Source organism: Melospiza melodia, chromosome 4 (genome assembly GCF_035770615.1).
Source record: "Melospiza melodia melodia isolate bMelMel2 chromosome 4, bMelMel2.pri, whole genome shotgun sequence".
In the NCBI taxonomy this organism is placed as follows: Eukaryota; Metazoa; Chordata; class Aves; order Passeriformes; family Passerellidae; genus Melospiza; species Melospiza melodia.
The window spans coordinates 88,950,923-88,974,144 of NC_086197.1; the positions used below are offsets into that span (position 1 = coordinate 88,950,923).

Genomic DNA, 23,222 nt, shown 5'->3' on the forward strand with positions numbered 1-23,222 from the left:
CACCTTTTAAAGACACTCATTAAGCATTCCTTTAACTTGCATTCCTCAGACTGCCTTGCAAATATGCATCTAGTGGCTAAGTGGGACACGACTCCCAAGTGCAATTCAGAGTCTTTGCATTTTTTAAGAGTAGCAAGCATCTGAAAGATCAACACCTCCACTTTTCCCAAATAACTACTTTTTAAAAAATTATTACCTATGGTACTCTATGACAAGGAACAGGGGGAAGTAGAAGTGGGACAGGATGGGACACAGAACTGTAATCTTTCCTACCCAATCACTGAGTGAACTTTCAGCTTCTAATGAAAGATCTTATGGCCCAATTTATGACAGAATTCCTTTTAAGAGAACTTCCCTAGATCCGCAAATTTGTGGGAATTTTTTAGTTGTAGAAAATACAGCCAAAGATAATTTATGGAATGGTTTCCAAATAGATTTCCAAATTCCAAAATAAGCAGTATGGAAAAATGAAGGTACAACATGTCCTCTCAAAGGCTTGTAGGGCAACAGCAGACTTTGAGTGCCAGTGCTGGAGTAACAAGTGTAGCCCTATGAATTTACATCCTACATTTTGACTGAACTAAAGGTACATATCAATAGACACATTCTGCAGGTGAAAACAAACAATAGAATAGACAGTAGGCATGACCAATTTTGCAAAAAAAAAAAAATCCCTTCAGCTTTTCTATGTGATAATTACTGAACAAAAAGATGATAGAAGCCTTTACATAATGGAGCTTTTAATCATAATAAAGAGAAATTGTTAACAGAGTGAGTCAGAGGCACTTTTCTCACATTAACTCTGTTACAAGATCCATTCAAACACATCCAAGGGCTGAAAAAATATTAGAAGATTGAAATTTCCAGATGCCAATGTGACTGTGGGAACTTTCTTTTACCCTTTTTTTCTCCCACAAACTTTTTGGATTACCTGCATAGCGACAAATCAAAAATGCAAAAGAAACTCCAGAGAATTGGTCAGGGGGGCTGACTCAAAGACAGTTTCAGTATCATTGAAATTTTCCATTTGACCCAATGAGACAGAAAGAAAAGCAGCAACAAGAACACAGATACATATGTGCACAGGGTTATAAACTACCAAATACTTGTTTTGAAAATATGAGAGAACACATATTTCCCCAATACCTTCAGAAGAATTCCTGTGGCTCTACTCAGACTGAAGTATGTCATGCATCAACATATTAAATTTTTTGAGGTTCCTATTTGTACAAAGGTGACTGAGCCAGTCTTTTTAAAAAAAGATCTCGAGCTCTCTTTAGCAGTTTGTTGAAAAACACAGAGATTTATTTGATTACAAAAAGTGCTCTTGTAAGAACAACATGAGCTAATTAATACAGTGAAGAAGGTTCTACTGGGGGTTGAGAAACAGGCAGTAAGCTGGAGGACAACAGATCTCAAGGGCCTTCACACTGAGAATCAGCATGACTCAGTAATGCTGACCAGCTTTGCTTTGTTTAACACACTTTAGTCATGTCTTTATGTCAGTACAACATATCGGCACCTGGCACACACATACTTCACTTAACACATTACCTTATTGATGCCCATCATAAGGAAGTGATCAAGCAAATATCGAGCTTCTGTCAAAGTGCAAGCATTAATCACTGCTGTTACATCCAAGGTCTCTCCTTCTTCCTATGTGTGCAAGAATAAACCCAGTCAGATTGTGAAAAAGTCCCAAGAATTAAAATAAGTTATTGCCAGCATAATAGAAAGCATCAGCTTTGACATTTAAATGCTTTGCAATCTTAACTGGCATTACACTACTGACACTAAAACTCAGGTATCAATTGTATAAGTCTTCATCTCAAACTTCACATACAAGTTTTCACCAATTTTCACTTCCTGGCTTAACAATTACACAGACAAACAAAAACTAATTTCTAAATGAGAACATATTCAGTGCTAACACAGTTGTGTTTTCCTGTCTCCATTTTACCATTTTTGCAATAATATTTGACCTACCTTTGCTTCTTCCATTTGCATGATGTTTGCTTGGCAGTCAGAAATGCTGTCGTTGATGTAGTCTATGTTTGCAGTTACTGATTCCATCTCCTCATTTATGTTTTGGACATTTCTATCTGCTTCACCGCCACCTCCACCCTTGATGAGCTTCTCCCTTTTCTTTGAAAGCTTATCTCTTCTTTTGGTGAGTTCTTCACGTTGCTATTTTCCACAAAGACATAATATTAAGAAAAAGGAATTAGTAAACCCTTAGAACACTGAAGTGCCTTTTTGTTTTTCTTAGTTTGCTGCAGTTTAACTAACATATTGTAATTTCCATGGGAACAAGTTACACAGGGGAATATAGTAATCTGTTTGCACATGATGCCGTTAATGTACTAAGCACAGCAACCCCATTGTTCAAATGTGTACTGGAGCCAAAAGTGTCTTGACTGACTACAGTAGATTCCACCCACTTTGCCAATGCTGCCATAACAGCAGTTAATTGACAGCAAACATACTGCAAGTATGCTTGCACTAGTTAATACAATGATACAGCCAACAGTGCACAGCACATCACCCACCGTAAGCAGCCTGTTCATATCTGCCTCCATGTTGGAAATAGTCATCCTCTGCATAATAATGTCAGTCACTCTGCGTTCCAGCAGCTGCCACTTCATCCTGGCTGCCCTCGAGGAGTAAACCCTGCTCATCGCTGCTTTCCGCTGGTACTTCCTCCTGTGGCACGTTCAAGAGAAATACACAGCTAAGTCTGAAGCAGTTCAGTGACAAATTCAAATGTGGAAAGGATCAGGCTGGAATATTTTTCACAAACAACTTTAAAATGTCACGTGAAAGTTGTTATAGGTTTTCACAGCACCAGACAGCCACCTCTACCCAGCCCCAAATTCTACTGCACTCTAACATGCTGCACTTGAAAAACAGGTTTCAAACACTGCAGCATCTTTCATGACACACTCTTGAGTTTAAATGCCATGTAGGTGTTGTTCCCTATTTAACAAGGAGATCTGCTTCAAATCACAGTGGAAAAGCACAAATAAATCTGATACACTGAGCTGCATTTTCCAACAAGTTTCTCCATGAACTTAACACTGCTGGCATTGGACCACCAAGGTAATTTCTCCTGAAGAGCAGATTTAAAAACCCTCAAGATGTCAAAATCCAGTTTATGTGACTTGCCATTTAATGCCATTTATTATTATATTATCATCTTATACCCAGAAAACTGAAATTGCATTTGATAATGCTAAAATACCCATTTTATGAGCATTACATGATAACAGTTTGACAACTAACAGCACCTGCTAGAAAGTCCACACAAATTTCAGTTCTTGTAAGAGTCCTAACAAGTTTTAACGCTTACCCTGTTCCATTTGTTGCAGTTACAGATAATGCTTGAACCCTTGCAACAGGAATTCTCATCTTCTGCTGGGCTGCTGTTCTGGAGCCATCATGCTCTCCTGACAAACTAGAACTTGCTTCCTGTGTGGAATGCTCAGGCAGGCTCAGCTTCCGACTCACTTTTCCTGCCACTTTATCAGACAGAGGCCTGACTTGCCGACGAAGGGCTGTGACCTGAAACAGTGCAAAGACACGAGTAACTCTCCCAAAACTGAGTTCTAAGTTTCAGCAATACAATATCATTCTGTTTTCAAAGATGCATTGCTGTTTTACCACAGTACCTCTTCAGTTTTGCGACGTAAGATAACTTCTTGGTTTCTTTTCTGAGCTTCCAGAAGCTTGAGCTGATGCTGTGAAAAAAATAGAAAATAGCACATCATATTTTTTCCATTCCCTCTCACAAGGACTGCATTGTATAAACAAAAAAAGAGACCTCTACAGATTGATACAAGTCTGCAAAATTGCTGTGACATTAAGACTCAAGTCATGATTATTTCTTGATCTTCCTAGTGCAGAACAAAAACAAATGTTTCACTGTATAAATTCTATCAAAAACAATAATTCCAAACAAGCAAGGTGGTAGTAATAATTTTTGAAGATTTACTAACCACTTATTCACTGATAAAATTGATATACATACTCAATAAGCACAACACAACATAGAAGACTTATCACCTGAAGCTAGGAACTGTGTTTGCATGGAAGTCAAACCAAATCTTGTGCATTTTCATGGTGAAAATATACAGGTACAAGCCTGCCTCAGTGAATGCATACGCACAGTGTGTGCCTGCAAGCAGAGGCACATAGTATAAGTATGCGCTTATTCCAAATGAAAGTTCTTTATCTGTAAATCACCTCTCGTTTGCGTTGCTCCTTTTTAAGCTGTGCAATCTCTCTGTTTCTTCTAGATTCAGTCATTCTAGCTTTCTCCTGCTCTTCTTTCATTTGTTTCATCAAGCGAACCTGTAAAGAAGTCATCACTTAGAAAAGCTGTTCACCCTTAAGTGCTGCTCCCTGCCCCCAACCATAGAGTTTTCTTTTCAAATTGCCATTTTCCTATATTACATGCTTTTAGCCATTTATGTCTTCCATCTAATGTTGTCTTCACTCAGTGCTGAATAACAGCTAATAAGCTGTGCAAGCTTATGAATGTTTGATACCTTAATTTCTGTTCATTAAACCTAAAGCTGCCCCTCTCCCCCAGGAACAGCCTGATGCTTGCATCTCCTCTATTTTCAGACTTTCAAGCAGATAACAGCAAGAACAGAGTTATCAGATAAGTGGATGCACAGGAGATTTCAACCTAATTTTCAGTAAACATTCATAGTGCAACACTTCCATTTACTGAAATATACCTTGGTTTTCTTCATCTCTGTCACCTCCTGCTGCAGTTTCTTCAGCTGCTTTTCATATTGAGACTGATTTTTAAGCAAACGTGCATGTTCCTTTTGCGCTGTTTGAAGTCTCTGCAGCTCTTTATTCATGGCTTGGAGTTTCTTTTCATATTCTGACTTGATTTTTTTTGCCTTTTCTTCTGAATAGGTCTCTACAGAACCTACAGTAAAAGAGAATTCTTAATCTGCTTTTGTTCAGAGTACTTTTACTTTGCCAGCCACAGTAGCTAACTACTTCCTCTGCTCTAGCACTGCTATAGCATTGCTCTGCAATACCTTTAAAACAACCTAATTTTTCTCTAGTTCTTGCCACCTGCACTGCTTTGAATTTCCCACCGTGTATGCATTCTGGGATAAGAGATCAACTATTAACACTTTCCTCTGATTTCTTTGTAACAAATCTGAGCACCTGAAAGCACAAATATGCACATTCACACATATGTACACAGGAATATAACAACACTCCTAAAAGTCATCAAGCCTAGTATTCCTCTTCTGACACTGATCAACAAGGGAAGGACTAAGGAATAACAGGGGAACAGCAAACAGCTTAGACAGTGTATAACCATAAAGCATATATATGTTTAAAAAAGAAAAACAAACAAAATACTTTCCACAGCACTCCCAAAGTGCAGTTATTTGTGGCTTGGAACTCTGGAGCCATAGGTGGTGTGCCATCTCAATACTAATACATATTCAAAAAGGTTTGGTCAGTAAACACCTCTGAAAGGTGTGTTTCACTGATCCTTGTTCTTATTCTCAGGGAAATAAAAATAAAGTGGGGAGGAAAGAACATGAAAAAATCTTTTAATCAGGAACCATCTCCAGGATTGAGAGCTCTCAGAAAACTGAAAATGCTTATTCACCCAAATCAAATACCTGTCAGTAGCAATACATTTCAAAAAATTCTTCTCTCAATTCTGATAGAAACTGGAATGATTAAAGAATCATTCACTGGCATTATGGGTACAAAACATCCTTCTGTCTTCTGCAATTTCTCATCAAATTTGAAAAAGAAAATGAGACAAGTAGAAAATGGTTCAACAGCTTATACAAGATCAGTGATTTTGTACTTCTTACCCAAGTTTTGAAGAACCTGATCTCTTTCTAGCTGTGTGTCTCTGATTTTATGTTGTAGCATCATTAGTTTCTCTTCATACTGTTTTTTCAGTGTTTGCAGCCTTCGCTGGCTGTTTTCCAGCTCATCTATCAGCTTCTGCTTAATGGCTATTTCACAGGTGATATTTGCCAAGTCAGCTTGATAATTTTCTAAAATAGAAAGATTTCTGTTAAAGTAAAGCAAGGACGACATGAACACAGATAATCCTTGCAATCTTAGGGTCACTGTAAACACATATTGTGCATGGGAGGATTCCACACAAATGACAATGAACCTGGCCTCTGGTCAATCTCAAAACCCATACAGCGACACTTGATCAGCTGTCTATTACATGTTTTAGCACCATAACAAAAAAATAACTCACAGAACATGCTCTTCACAGAGAATTACACACAGACAGTTGACAACACACTTTCTTGCCTACCAAGATCTGAGCTTTGATAGGTATTATTTGCAAAACTACAGAACATTGCACTGACATCACCTTTTTCATCAGAGTCAGAATCTGATTCATCTGAGCTTTCAACAACTTCCATATCATCTTCATCCTCATCATCTTCCTCTTCTTCATCATCATGATCACTGACTTCTTGAATTTCCTCCTACAAAACATACAGACATTAAAGCACTCCACACTTTTCCATGCCTAAGTAATTTTTGACTATCACTGCAAAGCTGCAGTACTCACCTAGCACACTCCTAATTTTCTTTCTATAACCTTGTAAATCTTTAAACAGACAATGAACAAATAAACCAAACATTTATGAATACTTACTCCCTCCAATTCATTATTCTCTCTCTCGGAAGTGCCTTTTTCATCTCTCTTCTCCTGCTCGTTGTCTGTGTTATCCTCCTTAACACTAGTAGAAGAGGCAGACACAAATTATTCACAAAGTGAAATGGCAGTTGTTTTCCATCCCCCAAACCAGTAAGTTGTAATTCCAAATAAAGATGAAAAACAAAGTGTAGTTAGAAAAACATACAAGTGTTGGGCATGGGTAAAACACAACTTCCAAACTTCTGCAGATAATAAAATAATGCCTAATTACTCTTAAGCTTGGTTTACAAGGTAATAGTAATGATTAGCACATTGTTCCAGCATCCTGCACAACTGGGACAATCAGAATATACATCTCCATATACTACAGCAGTACTCATTTTGCATGGAAGTTGCAGTGTACCCAGAGTAGCTTTTACAAAACAATAAAATAACATTGTGTGCAAGTACAACATTCATTACAGGTATTCCTACACTTTCAAGCTATAACAGAGACTACTCTGAATAGTCTTAACATTTATGTATAAACCTTAAACAATATCCTAATTTATTGTACTATAATCACTCTTTTGATTAGTTATCTACTTTGACATAAAGTGAAGGCTCAAAATAGTCACTGATACAACAATAAATAGGGTTTACAGCAGGGGTTTTTTTTTGTTTGTTTAGTTCTAAATGTTTGGTGTATTACTCATTAGGGCAAGTTTTAACATTTTTAAGTGCACATTTAAGACATCACATGCAAATATAAAACAAAAAATCAGTGGCACTCTGCAAATTGTCCCTGACCGGGTATCAGTCCCTCTAGTGCTACAAAACCCAAAGCTCCAATGGATGGGAAGTTGTGACAGAATAGAGCTAAACACCATGGGGGGTAATAATGAAAAAATGTGGTTAGGACTGCACAGTGTGGAATCCACCTCAACTAACATCAGCTGCACAGAAGTTTGGCAAGTTGTGCTGTCACTGATCAGGCACAGAAACTAGAAATGCACATCTTCCTGCACTGATACCAAGAGGAGCTCAGCTTCAAGATCAAACTCTTGAGCAAATCCAAAACTCAATGCAGGGACAAGAAATATACAGTAGATTTGAGACAGTATGATTTGCTAACTGATACCTTTAAAACAGAGCTCGAATCTAAAAAGGGCCTGTGAGTAGCACAGTGCTGTGTACATGTGATTTTCTGCTGCATTACTTTTTAATCTGTTCAATGCTAACTGATTCTCTTCTGCCCCACACATTACCAGTTATGAGCTGACCATGCACAAAGCAGAAAGCTTTTGCTTGGATCATCTGAATCCATGCAGCAGCTGGGGATGCTGAAATTTAAAAATCTAACCAGATTTGTACACAAAAAAATCCCTAACAGGGAACACAGTGTCACACAATCTCATTTCAACCAATTCTCATCTCCCTCAAACCAGAACATGTTCTGTGTTGGTTGTTAAACCTAGAAGATAATGGATCTTAGCTGCAATCCTCATTCAAATTGAGGCAAACCCCCAGTTTCCCTTCTACTCAGTACAGAACTAACCACTACAGAGGATTTGTGTTCTGCCAGAGAAAGAGGGGAGACAGGAGGGAGGAGAGCCAGCAGCTCTCCCAGGCAGAACTGCACTGCTTAATGAGTGTGCTACTGGTCTGTGGATTCACATCATCTGCATCAATTCAGTGGGTGGTTTTTTTGGATCAAAGTAGACAGCAGAAAAATACAAACTCCTTTAGTTTCACTTTTAATCATAATATAGTTCTCTTTTTAGAGCTCTCAGCTTAACTGCTCTCTGTGAATGACTACTCATCTACTGGTTTGGCTGAAACAGCATGGGAGGAATGGGCAAGGCTTTTGTCACATGTTTTCTGAAACCAAAGCAGCAGACTTGACTGAGGTGTGATGGTCCAAGACACTCCTGATCTCACATGCCAAAGTTATTATTGTCATATACTGCCTGCTATACATTTCATACTATGTGTGTTACTGCACCTTCCTCCTGCCTTTCACTTCTCTTAGGCCATGCAAGAAAGAAAACAATTAATTCAACATGAATTCCCAAAGGTGCCACCTCCCCACAAGAGCTTACTCAACCCTGTGTAACTCCAGAGTCAACCTCAATTCCACAACAGAGATTTCTTCCAGTTAAAACATTAGCTGGAAGTGAAAACCCAGAAAGAATTCTGAAAATTAACTACTCCTGAAGTACCTATGAATCTGCCCAACTTCTTTTCATGTATGACAACCAGTTAATTGAAATGACAGGTAATTAAAAACCTGGGAAATATTCCAACCTTCTTTCTTCTTGACTGCTTTCCTCAAGTTTCTGTAGCCTTCAAAAGCACGAGGTACAGTATTGGAAGGCCAAGCCAATGAAGGACAAACCAGACAGTGAAAAGCAAAAGTGATAAGAAGGTAAAAAAATGATATATATGAGCTTGCGGAGTTTAAATGAAATTTTAAAAGATACCATCAAGAGACAACAAGTAGTAAAAAGGCAATACATCCTGGACAGTTGGAAAGTAAACAGAAAACAAAAAAGAAGCATGTGTAGGTTAACTAATTTGCCATTGATAACAAGTAAATTCAGGTTACACTAAGGAAGAAGTTTTAGACAATATAATTAACTTTGCAAATTATTTCTAAAAATAGATTAGGAAAATATCTCAATTCTAGAAAAAGATTTCTCCTCTTTCTCCACTTAAAACTGGCTGGTAAAATACTGAAAATTACAAATACTCCCACTGACCCAAAGTTATATATTCTCAGGAAGATATGAGGAAAAAACAAGGCACTAGTTTTATATACACTGATAACATATTGTATTATAAAGTAGGAATAAGAAAACTTTTTAATTATTAACTTATTAATATCCTAAATAATATATTATGAATATAATTAATACAAAAATGCTCAAACGGCATTCATTTTTCATTTGGCTTTTGTTATATGTTTTAAAATAAAAAGTAGAAAATTGCAGCCTATTTTTCTGGGATTCAGGAAGTACATGTCAATAATTTACTGTTATTTTTTAATAAATTAACAAAAAACATGCACCAGAAGCAATGAGATGGACAAAATGTTAGTATTTCTGCCTGCACTTTTTCCTCTTGAATAAATGTGGATTTTTCAGTAAAAAAATCTTAATGAGATATGTAAGCATAGAGATGGCTTAAAATTCATCAACTACTGAAATTCCTCATTTCCCATTATGGCAAAGTTTTGAGCAAGAGCTTTTGCTGCCTTTTCACCTCATACTGCCAACCACCTTCCTTTGGTATCAGCTAGGAGCTAGAAGCTGAACCCCACGTAACTTTCATCACTAATTTAGTTTAATTAAGATTAGGGGAGTCAAAAGAAAACAATCAGAAATGGTTACCAGGTATGTAAGGTTGACTAACAACTGAAAGGAATGTGGAAGATTTGCTCAGAGGCTTCTAGTGAGTAAATCACATTAAGTCATACTGTGGGATACTCCAATCAGTAGGCAAAACATTACTGCTGTGTAAACTGCAGTAAAATGTGTAAACTGTTTCCAATAAACTTCAGGACAGGTGCTTATTAAGGCTACAGATATTTAACACTACATACTTGCTGCTCATTCAGAACCCTGCTCTTAGACCTTCAGGCTACCTCACAACAATTTAAATAAGTTGTATGTATTTAAAATTATGCATCTTTTGTCATACTGACCCACACCCAGGAAACAAAAGACCAAGAAAGGCAGCAGATGGGGCAGAAATAGTAGCTAGGCTTACCAATCCCATTTTAATGGAAAGATGCTAGTTAGACATTTGAAAGGAAGGGCAACACAAAAAAGAAATAGTAGAGTAAATGTAACTAAATGCCTACAGAAGACAGAATTATAACAAAGAATCCCCATCAAACTGCATGGCAAAGTGTCTGTGGACTACATACTGCCAATTCCTGAAATTTCAATAGAATAAAACTTCACAGTGATATAGCCTTAACACAGACTTTTCACTAATTGGATAAAAGCACTCTGCAGATAGCAAGAATGACAATGTAGAATCCCTCAAATTCTAACATTTCTCAGCATCTAGGGATTTTCCTCCCAACACATGCCCCTCAGAAATTTCTAAGTATTTATTACAAAGCAGTCTGCAGATAGGCCAGTAAATAGATTCAAACCTTAGCAGCACATTGAAGAGTATGACGCCAATTTATAGAACACAAGGCCCACTTTAAGATGAAGCCATCAAGAGGCCTCTTTCAACTTTAATTTTTCTATAGCTCTCTAATTCTATAATGCTAGGATTAAAAACTGACCTCAAAAATAATTTATGGTAAGTACTCCCTACTTTTGCATCAGACTACTTGGCCATCCCATCACAATAATATTTTCTTGGTGTGAGAAAGTATGACTGGCTTTCAAAAAACCAAAACAAAACCAAACCACAAAAACACAACCTAACAACTGAGGCTGTATCTAAGCACGTAGCTAAATGCATGCCTGATTTTAAAATGTGTTAAAAATACAAAATCAAATCTCTTTGTTCCTGCATTTACAGTTAAAGGGCATACTGAAGTGCCTGGCTGAAGAGAGAACAGAACATTCTGCTGATTTTATTTAACACTTCCATCTTACCCTCAAGTTCCTATAAAAATGAGACAAAATCTATCACAATCCCCCTAAAAGTCTTAGAGCTTCCTGAAAAATGATATGCAAAGAATCTAGTTGCACTTAAAATGACTGTTCTCTAAAAGCATCAGACATTTGTGTGGTGAATACGGGACCTAAAATTAAAGATTTTAGATGACTGATCCTCATCTACTTTATACTTTGACTTTTTCAAGCTTAAACTGTTATAGCTTTACTCTGAACTTGTAGAAGTCTGAAGGACCATTATTAAAAAGAGTAACAGATTAGAAGCATGGAAAATTTCAGCTAAAACTGAGAGATTTCTAATGGATGCAAAGTCTCTGAGTACACAAAGCCTTGCTGTGCTAACTGCTATCTAAACATTTCTGTCAATTTCTATGAGGATTTTAGTAGATGAGAAGTTGGACGGCAAAAAAATCCAGCAAAGCATGATGTTGCAGAGAATTAGGAAACCTCAAATTAAAAAAACATTCACAGAAGCAAAAGCTAAAGCAAAAGAAGCCATTTCAACAGCTACTAAAGAATCCCCAGCTATTCAGAATATCTTTTCTTCAGAAAGCTCTTTCAGTTTTGACATAAGAGTTTAAAAAATTTTTATAATTTTTTTAAACTTCTGTTAAATTTCAGGTGCATTTTAGAAGAATTTTTTAAAAACAATAGAATTTAGAGAAAGCACTTGTGCTCTTATCATCGTGCATAATTACATTGAAAAGTTCATTACAAAGGAGACAAATAATGCACACTTCACTGGAAGAAAAGATGCAAAAGAAAAACTGTAACTTCAGCATGTAAAAGGGTTTGAGGTAACAGCAGTTTAGGATCCAAATCCACACAAAAAGCCTTTTTAAGTCTCAGTAATTAAAAAAATAGGCCTTTTTACTAAGAAAGACAAAACAAATAGCATTATAATTAATACACCACCTCTTTTTCTTTTTCCTTTCTTTTTTTTTCAGCTTTTCTAGATCTTTCTTGGCTATATCTAGAATTTCCATTGTCTCTTTCTCTGAGGAAAGCATAGAAGCAGAAAATGCTGATGGTCCACCAAAGTACGTGGCTCTCGATGAGGCTCTTGACAAGTTTCGTCGAAGATTTTCATTCACTGCTTCACTTTCTAATAATTTTGCTCTTAATAAAAAACAAAACAAGGAAGAATTGTAGACCATTAATTACAACTATCTCCAGTACATGAAGTGTACACTCTTTTGCCTCTGTAACTTCAATGCACTACATTCTGTCTAAAAGGAAACTACAAACCAAGGTGAAGTCTAAAAAATACAATGCAGCAATTCCTTTAATTTCCTTTTATATATATACACACACAGCTATACACATGCTTTATGAATACAGATAGTATATGAAAGCTCCACAAAAGCTCTAATGTAAACTGAGGATAGGCCTCATAATTTTTTGCACGGTAGATGTCTAAGACATAGATAAATAAAAATATTTAAGAGGTTTTGAATTTTAAAAGGAAGTATTTTATTTTAATTTTTTTTTAAACAAGCAATTTCTCAGTGCTGTCATTTTTATATGAGGTTATAAAGTTTTAAACGATTGTTCTAAGTTTTACTGTCCTTGGTGCAACAATATTAAGTTACCACCATAATTTAGGCAACATCTTACTCTCATTTCTATTGTCAGTTTGATCTCTAACATTTTATATTTTTGTGTCCAAGAGCAACACCAGGTGGTCTTAGAAGCTGAAGGACCACTCTCCTAAAGTAATCCCCACACAGGAAAACAGCTGAAGCATTGCTAACACTTCTATTATTTTTTTAAATAAAAATTGTCCAAATGCACATAATGCAAATACCTGAGATCTTCAATTTCCTTGATATAGTTATGAATCATGTTGCTAATTTCTTCATTTCCTTCTCCTTTGAAAGACAGAGGAAAAAGGGGAATGAGGGAAGCGAAACATTGAGAAAGGGTGGTAACAGTATAAACATCTGAATATAGCTACTAGGCACAAGGTACCAGCAAAGGGTTGGTACCTTGGTACATGTAAACCTTAACTTATTTGTAAAATAGCTTTTCTTTTTTAACTGGGTTACATTTTTTGTTCCTCTCTCATGTGATCGTCATATGTAACTTGTTTTCCGTATTAACACATTTTAATAATGCTTAAATCAAAATTACTTATCTGGAGTTTAATTTGGAGTCTGGTTGTTAAACCACCACAGGAGCTAAGCATACAAATAATTCCTATACAAAAATATTATTTCATGTTTCACATTTTTAAATGGATTGTCAAATCAGAGTACCAAACTATCTGTATTATTAAAAAAAGACTCCAGAAACAGAAAAAGTAATCATATGTATCCCTGCCAAAGGAGGTCCTACATTGCTAATAAAAAGGCATCATTTTGTTTCAAGGGATCAATGAAGCAAGGACATACAATTAATTTAAGTTCATGAGTTTATGAAGCAGTTTTTGCACATTCACAGCATACCTGTCCTGGCTAGCACTTGGTTGGCCTGATCACTCATAAGCTGTGTTATTCTGGCTCTAAGAGCATCGATGGTCTCTTGCATTGCTTTAATTCTAACACGCAGGTTGTTGTTTTCTGTTTGCAGCATTGCATTCTCGTGGAACATGTCATTGATGCTTTCAACACCTTCTTCATCTATAATCCTTTTACCCTTCAAGAAAGTAAAAATATTTTATTACTAGTCAAGGCTGATCTACACTTAAAAAATTCTGAGTTAGTAAATGCAGTCCACAGATGACTTACAATTCTAAGCAGACACTCATAGCACAAGATAATCTCTCAAAGAGTTTAAAACAATGATAAAGGGATAGTTTTCAAAAGACTGATGTCTGGGCCTACACCTTAGCATCTGGGTTTCAATTAATTCCACTTTAGTGTAAAATATAAGTTCTTGAAGAGGTTAAAAAATGAGAACATAAATATTATCAAATCAGAATACTAGCTCAAGAAGAGCAAAAGGTGATCCTGTTCAGTGATGACCTTTATTGCTCAAAACACTGATTAAAATTCAGGAAGAAACAGGCATGAGTATTTGCCTTATATACTTGAGATTGGATTTTTAAAACAAACTGTTTTAGCCATCTAGGAAGTTTTCAAAGGAATACACAGTAACTATACACATTCACTTAAGCATCAGTCTAAGTTGTGGTTTGGTCATTTTTGATTTGGAAGCAAACAGCACGCATCATCAGTAAATATCACTGACATTTGCTGACATCTCTTTTTTGAGGATATAATCTACATTTTCTAAGAACATCTGGTTATCTCTGGAATTAATTGTTGTTTACATCAGGGCTGCTTTTCCAATGTTTTTAGCATATGAAGTGGAAATAGTCAACAGGGGGGGAAAAAATCAACCTGTGGAATTATAAGCATTTTAAAGCAGAAGAAACCCTAAGAGGACAAACTTACAGTTTTGTATTCCATGAGTTCCATCTGCAGCCGTGCGATCTCGCTGCGCAAAGCATTTATTTGTTGACTGGCCCTGTCCTGATTAACCATCACCTTGTTCTTGATGTTCCGAGCCCGGTTGGCGTACTTCAATGTGTTCAAAGTTTCCATGAAGTCTCGATCTGAAGGGCTCACACACGCTATCATGAGCGTTTGACTGGAAGCCAGAAACACAGGTCAGCATCACACACCAAGGAAAAAAGAGCGGAGAGCAGCTAACAGGTGCTCAGGCACGAGGTGAAACAAGAGTAGCAATTTTACAGTATTTGTGAAAATATTTCTGCATCTAGCTCACTCCAAACATCAACCACAAAGGTCAGCAGGTGGTATGTCTTGTATCTCCCTAGTATAGAGCAGGAGATGCTAGATCATTACTTGTTCCACACATGAAATTGTAAAAGCAATTAATGAGTGTTTCCAGAAACGTTTCCCAAATTACATTCAGTTTGCCCAATCATACATAAACTTAGATTAAGGCATTTATAGTCAACCTAAATTCCTCAACGGTGATTTGGATCATGCAGCTGTCAAGACTGCCTACTGTAATTCCTGAGCTGCTTACCTTCTTCATCTGAAAGATACCCAAATGTTCATCTTACCTGTCCATACATGTCTAATGTGCCTATTCCCTACCTCAGGTTCTGAGCTGGCTGAATTCTCCACTGCAAGTTCTCCTGTTCTCCAACAGAAGCCCAAATTGGGACTTACCCTTAGCACTCTATGTCTGTAACAGTATCTGCACCACGTTTCATAACACCACTGCTTAAAGCAACTTTCTGCAACAAAAAGCAGCAGGACCTGAGCTCTGGGCCCAAGAGGGCTATGAACAATCATGCTTCTTTCAGCTTCCTAAAACATCCCCTAGCCATCCCATCATGGGATATCCATGCTCCCAATGGAGGATAAAGCAGATAGACCAGCAGGACTCAGTAAGACAAATGCAGGGAAAAATAAAATTTCACTCCAACCAAGCTTCCATCATTCAACAGGTTCCTTCCCTCAGTCCCTGGAGCACACTCATTTCACATCAGGTAAGAACAGCCTAAAAGGTCAGAACCAGAATTCCAGCTGCAGATCACTCTGAAGGTGCATGCATTGCCTAAATTCTCAACAGAAAGGGTAAAACATCTGCATTTGATGGACTGAGTATACTCCTGTAAGTTTTAAAGGAATTTGCTTCTCTGTTGTATGTCACAAATTGGATAGTTAAGTTGGAAAGAGTGAACTGTTTCTGGGGCAAAGAAGCATTATCTACATCAGGCAGGCTGGATTCTGATCTTCACTTTCTATCATTTCAGACTAAAACAAAAAAAATGAATCCCTGCAACACTCTGTGAGGCAAACAATCGGTATCCACCATACACACTGGGAAATTAAGCTAGAAAGAGTAACTAACTAGCCTGGGGATACAAAAAAAGTCACTTTCAGCAACTCTTCCTCAGTTCTCACCTGTATCTTTGTGCCAGTTCTCCAAACTCTTTTAGTCCTCAAGATAAAGCCATGCAAGATTAGGAATAAATTTTTTAATTCTGACATTGAGAATATGCTGACTTTTCTAAATCTCAGAGGACTGGTTCTGCTATGTGTCCATCTTGAAAACTGAACAATTTGAACTCCAGTTTTCTATCTGAATTGTAAAATGGACCAGGTTTTTTTTGATTGTTCTACTTCCTTTATGTCACCATTTCTTTAAATTGCTCCCCTTGCTCCTGAAGTTAGGAAGGTTTTAATTTTTCATATTATACATTTTAACATCCCCTTTAAAACATCAATGCTTCATATTTTTCTTTGAATAATTCAAGAAACATTTAATGTTAAAGTGCTGCTTCCAAACTGTTACAGCATTATATTTAAAATAAGGATTATTGTGAGAATACTACAGTGATACAATGTTTTCATCATTGTTAACTTAGGATTTACTACAACCTAATCCAAATCCTTACTAGTAAATTTCTGTAAGTATTTGTTAAGAGAGAAATAATAACGTGGACGGTTATACCTAGAGTGGAAGTTGGAGGGCTACAGAAAAGGCATAAAGAAATCTAAATCTGATTGTCCAGAAGAAAAAAATGCAATATTTGTTAAAATTTAGCTTTCCAACGCATTTTAATTACCAAAGCCCAGACAAAAAAACATTAAAAATGTGAGGATTTTAAATATATATGAAAAAAATCTTCCTTAACAGCAACGTGCTGATTTGAGATGTCACAGCATATATGTCACAAAAAACTGGGGGGAAGGAAAGCATCCACACAATTCTCATCAATCAGAAAATAAGACAGAAAGAATACATACAAGTATCATTAAAACATTCTGGGGCAGCATTTCCTATCTGTACATTTGTGCTAGTTTTGGCTGGGATAAAGTTAACTTTATTCAGAGCAGCTGGTTTGGATTTGTGCTGGAAACACCTACTATGGGTCCATGATGCAGATATGTTCGAGCTGCTGCTGAGCAGGGCTTACACAGAGTCAGGGCCTCTTCTGCTCCTCAGGCTGCCCCACCAGTGGGTGCACAAGGGGTTGGCAGGGGACACAGCCAGGACAACTGAGCCCACCTGACCCAAGGGATATTCCATCCCGTATGGAATCGTGCTCAGCATATGAAGCTGGGGCACTGAGACAAAAGGGGGGGATATCAGAGTGACAGCATTTGCCTTCCCAAGTCACTATGAGGCATGATGGAGCCCGGATTTCCTGGGAATGGCTGAACATCTGCCAGCCCATGGGAACTGAATTATTTCCTTTGCTTTGCTTGCATATGTGACTTTGCTTTAGCTAACCAAGTGTCCCTATGTCAAACCCTGACTTTTCTCCCTTGTGGTTCTCTCCCAGGCAGGGAGGGAGTGTCTGTGCGGGGCTCGGCCGCCGCCCCCATCGCACACAAACAAACTGCGGGACTGCTCCCGAGGAACGCGGGGGGGAGCCGCGGAGCTGTCAGACGCGAACATACTTCAGAGTCAAAATAGCATTTCTACAAAAGGCCGATTTTAGATTTTTAAAAAAAAAACCATGCTCAGTAGCTAGTGTATTTGATAAAAAATTAATGAAGTGCTTTTTGCATTTATTTACAAAAAGAGCTTAGCAGAGCTATGCCGTTTGATTTCTGCTGATTTGTTTGTAATTCATGAATTTCTTCCTCCCTTTTGCACTTTTGAAAATTTCTAGCCCTTATTTTACTTGTTTTTTTGGCTCTCCCTCACACTGCAGTGCCCAGTGCTTGTTACTAAACCTATATCTCTCTGAAGAGCATCACAACAGTTTGAGAATTTTCTTCCACTTCTCCCTACTCCTTTGGGGTAAAACTTCCTACTCTCCCAGACACAGGAGCCAGGCATATTGGATCACATTAAAGAACAAGAGTATTGCTTTATTAAAATATACTCAGCTTGGTCTCTCTTATATTTGTACATGTTAGCATTACAAATACAAAATCTGATTTATTTTAATAAATTTGTTAATGTTTCCTTATATAAAGCCTTCAGAGGTCAAAGCTTCCCTTCACTGTATGTTCAGAATGTATACAAATGGATCATACAAACTGGGGAAACACTACTTTGTTTCTATTAGGCTGCAATCCAGCATCAGGTAACTAAACAGATGCATCATAGGCTGAGATACATAATCTCTAAAAAGATGGAAGTGACTGTGGGTGGTAAACTGACTCCAAGCTCCTGTGCACGGCAGTCAGAGCAAACAATTCACTGACATTTAAAAAGCAAAGCAATGACAACAACAAAAAAACAACCTCTAAAGGAGAAACTCAGCACAGCTTTAAAATATGCTGTAAACAAAACCGACAATTTGTACTATCTACGATCTACAGATATTTTTATGGGAAGAATTTGCCTGAAAATGGTAACTTCTAAGTAACCTGAATCTTCATGGCTAGTAGAATAACAATAGCACTGAAAAGAACAACGCAAAGATCCTCTTTAAAACCTTCCATTGACAGCAATATTTGCACGACAATTTATCTCCAGAATCTTCCTCCAACAAGACTTTTATTGTCATTTAATGTTCATTTTACTTTCTGCAGATTATGTTCTCATTCACGCTCATTCACAATGAAATACATAAAATGTTCCAATTTTCATACCTGTTTCCCCCAAGAGAGTCTTGAAGCAGCCTTGTAAGCTTTGAGTCTCTGTATGGTACATGTGTTGCCTTCTTGCTTTTATCTCCCAGTGCACTAATTACATTGCCAAGTGCCAGCTATAAAACACCAAATCACATAACACACGAGTCAGAATCAGCTCCTGTGTAGTTTTATCTTAAAACACCTATAAACTGGAGTCAGCATATTGTGAGAAAATTAATATACTCATGACAGTTAGCATAAAAGTATTTCTGAAGATTTCTGTATTTTACATTTAGAAATTCTTGTGTTACCAATAGTGCATTAGATGACTTACAGTCTGGTACCTGGAAGTGCCAAAGTGCTTAGCACAATTCATATGCACTACTAATATCTCATGTCAGTCACTAACTAAAGTTGGTACTACTTAATCTAACAAATATTTGCTTTAGATGACAAAGTTGAACCCTACCTCTAACAGTAGGTATAATTTCTTTAAAATTAATTTTATCTATCTGCTTTATGCTACATTTAGAATAAAATATAGGGCATTTATATGAAGGAAAAAAAACCTCAGAATTTAGTACCTCTACAGTTATAAAGCAAAAAATGTCTGATAATGATTTGGGCATTTAAGACTTGAAATTAAAGGCTTGTAGTCCATGACTATCCTGTTCCTTTACTAAAAGGATCTAATGCTTGTTTATAAACAATCAAACATTTGGCTGTGAAATTATTTTTATGTGGAAACACATACACTTCAGTCAAATTGAAGGATTTTGCTTTAGGTGGCGCCCTGTACTGCAAGTTCTTGCTTTGGAAATGCTGCAGCTGCCACCAGCAGATGAAGAACTGCACACACCCTGCTTGCTTTGAAGGATTTAAAGCACTTTTAATCTGTTCCACAAAACTGAGGGCTGGACTTCACTGCAAATAGAAGTTTTGTGATCTTATATTAGTTAGATCACACTGATTTCCACCTTCATGCACTTTATGTGTTCTTTGTTAGGACACAACTATGTCCTCTAGATCCCCCAAATCCTGCTGGCTTTGTGCTTATATCAATGATGAAATTGAACTGAATATTCTTTCTCTTCCATATAATATAACCAGAAGAACTACAGAAAATAACCAATGTCATGAAGGCAAGAGAATCATTGAGAAAATTTGAATTGAACAATATGCCAGAAAACTGGTACTGCACAATAGCCCAGAAAAACGAGACGTATCTTCACATATAGAACAGACATGTATTTTTATGTCTTTTTTAAAACAGTTAAAAGACTTTAAAAGAGCCTCCACATAGCCATGGTGCACAAAACAAAGACATGAAACTATCATCTCCACTGATAATCACCAGCTCTACTTTTCAGTGCAGTTCAGCATTAACAAAAACAATAAATACAGTTAATTTAAAAATTACTTCATTTAATACAGTTATTTAAAAAATAGCCAGTACACAGACAGAAAAAATTAAGCTATAAGCTATAAATTTCATTTCTAAGTGTTTTGCCTGGGTTTGTTTTACATTATATTGAATAGTTGTACAGGCTTACTAGTCCACAGTTGATGGAAATGCCTTCCTTTGCCCTTTCTCCTGTAGCTCCTGTTCGCTTTAACCTTTCAGATCCCGCCAGATCAACAAAGTGAAACTTGGCAGTAAGAGTTTCATATTCATTCATCTCAGAAGACTCAGATATTATCCTGTTATCAGTGGCATTATCCTGAAGCAAAGAAGAACCCAGAAGGCTCGGTGAGATCTTTCACATTAACATTTGCAAAGTTCAATCAACAATTATTTTCAAAACTACCTCTTTACTATGACCATCTCCTTATTCTTTCTTTTATAACAACAGTATTTTGAAACATACTATCTCCATTTTAATCTTATGTACTAACATATCATTCTTGAAGACCTAGTTCTAGATGCATGTGATTATAAATTACTGTAAGTACAAGCTACCATTGCTTCTTGATGAAGAAATGAGGGGAAAGATCTATTAAATAATACAAGTCTCCAGTAAGATGAGCAATAAATTTGTATCTCTTGTAAAATGCACTCCTGAATCGATTGTCAAAGGAAACTGATTAAAAAAAAAATTAATTACATTATTACCCCACAAAATCACCAGAACCAGCTAGTTTATAAACCTGCCAAATAGCTGAAAGATACCTTGATTTTATACCTCTCTAAACCCCATCACCAGCCTCCCTGTGGGATGATTCTTCAACTTTCATTGGGAATCATTGTTGGAAACCATTTCTCCTAGCAGTCAGTATTCCACAAGCAGCTCTGACTTCCCCAGAAATTAAGAACAGTGGAGGGAACAAGAGAAAATGATGAGGTTCCTTTCTCCCTTCCACCTTGCTCCCCCAGGTAATGACTGGCACTTGCTGCAAGCCTCTGTCAGTGCAGGGAGTCTGCCCAGGAACACACTGCCCTGGGGCAGGTACCACAGCCTCAGCCTCTTTCCACTTCACATGCCAAAGCACAGGAGGAAAATTATCCTTTTTCCTTTGACGATCCCAAACTTTTTTTCTGTCAATTAGTTTCATTCTACCATTCACTGTAGACTTTTATTTTACTACAAGTGTAGTTAAATTTATTGTCAGGAAAGTAACCCAATCAGAAAAGTCTTTAAATCAGTCACTTCTTGACCTTACTGGTAAGACACCCATTGCAGGGCAATTTCTACTAGCTTGGCATGGTATCAGATAATAAGCACATATCAAGTGTATACTGGATTCATAACAAACTCTCACAGTCCAAACTACAAGCTTTATTAAGAACTTCTAAACACATTAAGCATAGGTAACCCAGAAAAGCCTTAAAAAACAAAAACAAACCAACAAGCCCAAACCTAGTGAAAAAGCCAAACACAAGACCCTCAGGTATTCTGTGGTGACCTTTACGTTCTTGGCCAGCCAGCCCACAGTACCCTTCACAAAGGGTAATGCAGATCTCTGCAGACCAAACCCTTCTGATGGTAGTTAAATATTTCATACATCCTTTTGTAGCAGTAACAGAAGAGAATGGGAACTGTGCCACTTCCACAAGAGCAGCAATCATTATTTCTATGATTTTGATGTTTACACTCTGGGGGCCACACTCTTATTCCCAGCCCTCGGAGCCATGATTAATGCATCCCCTCACTCTCCCTCATTTAGCAAGTGAAATGCACATCCAGCACCTTCCCAGCAGCCTGGCTGGTGTGCAGAGAGCCCCAGGAGCAGGTCTGAGCACTGCAGCCCTGGCTGCCTGCCAGCCCTGGGCACGGGCCACCGCACAGAGGGGGCACGGCCGCGGCTGTCACCCGAGAAGGAGGAACCGCGTTGCCCTGGTAACAAAGGCCTCCCAAAACTGTTGTCTGCAGAAACTTGACCTGCATCTCTCCTGGCCACCCAATAATAGCCTGTATTAATTTAGATTCCAAGAGCGTTCAGAGGACAGTGTCAGGTCTATCCTCTACTCTCCTAAACAATACAGGGAAAGAAGAGGGTGTTGTCTTAAAAAATTAAGGGTTTAGAAATGCCCGGCTCCACACTCAGGTTATCTTGTGCGTATCTCCCAAGAAAAGCTGAAACAAAACAGTTTGACATAATGCAGAAGATGGCCACCTCTTCCTCTAACACAAGCCTCTGTAAAACCACAGGCAGAGCCAGGCAACAGTCCCCTGGGGCACCTCAGCTGGCAGGGAAGGCTGCAAGTGACCAGCACAGGGGGACTGCTGTGCCAAAGGCCTGCAGGAAACAGGCCCCCAGAGGACCTCTCACTCTCCAGTAGACAGTTTGCAACAAAAATTTCCCAGTAGACTGTGTCAGCATGCAGTGACTGAAGTGCCCTGCGTGAGCTTGGAGTGTGATGCCAATCCCTCCCAAATGAAGACAGCTGACCACACCACCAAATCCACAGTTTCAGCATGGAAAGCAGAAAGAAGTGTTTTTTAGCAGGTGTAAAAAACAGGTCTACATACCACAAAGGATCAGGAAGGAACACTCATTTTGCCTGTAAATTATTATTTGTACTATTAAAAAATAAAAGTAACCCCCAAAAAGCACTGCAAATCCAATTCACTATTCTGCATGCTTAAAAATGTGATAACTATGGGTCAGATGCTAGCCAGATAGTACGCAATATTTTAAAATTATATGCAAAAGACCTTTAGAATATTCAAGTTAAGTCCCCCTGAAGGTATTGTAGTTTTCAGTAATGTGGATTTCTTCAGACAACATTTCTTCTTTAGAACATACACCCAACAGTAACTAACAGCTGAATATTCTGCATCAGTCACATACAGAATATTCTACAGAACAGCTCCATGTTCATTCATAGTTTGAATTTCAGATGTACAGATTTAACAAAATACCCGCAGCCCAAATATATAGCTATTTAAGATATATACACTG

At 37.6% G+C, this 23,222-nt stretch overlaps 1 protein-coding gene across 7 annotated transcripts in view; it reads right to left on the reverse strand.

Moving 5' to 3' along the window:
• Window positions 1-23,222, reverse strand: part of KIF21A (kinesin family member 21A) — an 87,493-nt gene that overhangs the window by 28,203 nt on the left and 36,068 nt on the right. For 5 of the 7 annotated variants that reach the window (XM_063155466.1, XM_063155465.1, XM_063155472.1 and 2 more), the window contains exons 6-22: window positions 20,372-20,539; window positions 18,837-18,952; window positions 14,700-14,895; window positions 13,749-13,938; window positions 13,109-13,172; window positions 12,217-12,420; window positions 8,966-9,004; window positions 6,677-6,761; window positions 6,386-6,503; window positions 5,862-6,050; window positions 4,743-4,942; window positions 4,243-4,350; window positions 3,669-3,737; window positions 3,350-3,561; window positions 2,550-2,703; window positions 1,987-2,187; window positions 1,555-1,656 (exon numbers count right to left, since the gene is read on the reverse strand). In XM_063155466.1, coding sequence (XP_063011536.1) covers window positions 1,555-1,656; window positions 1,987-2,187; window positions 2,550-2,703; window positions 3,350-3,561; window positions 3,669-3,737; window positions 4,243-4,350; window positions 4,743-4,942; window positions 5,862-6,050; window positions 6,386-6,503; window positions 6,677-6,761; window positions 8,966-9,004; window positions 12,217-12,420; window positions 13,109-13,172; window positions 13,749-13,938; window positions 14,700-14,895; window positions 18,837-18,952; window positions 20,372-20,539 — 2,415 coding nt within the window. The remainder of the gene's footprint in view (window positions 1-1,554; window positions 1,657-1,986; window positions 2,188-2,549; window positions 2,704-3,349; window positions 3,562-3,668; window positions 3,738-4,242; window positions 4,351-4,742; window positions 4,943-5,861; window positions 6,051-6,385; window positions 6,504-6,676; window positions 6,762-8,965; window positions 9,005-12,216; window positions 12,421-13,108; window positions 13,173-13,748; window positions 13,939-14,699; window positions 14,896-18,836; window positions 18,953-20,371; window positions 20,540-23,222) is intronic. The other 2 variants (XM_063155468.1, XM_063155467.1) reach the window with 1 other exon arrangement.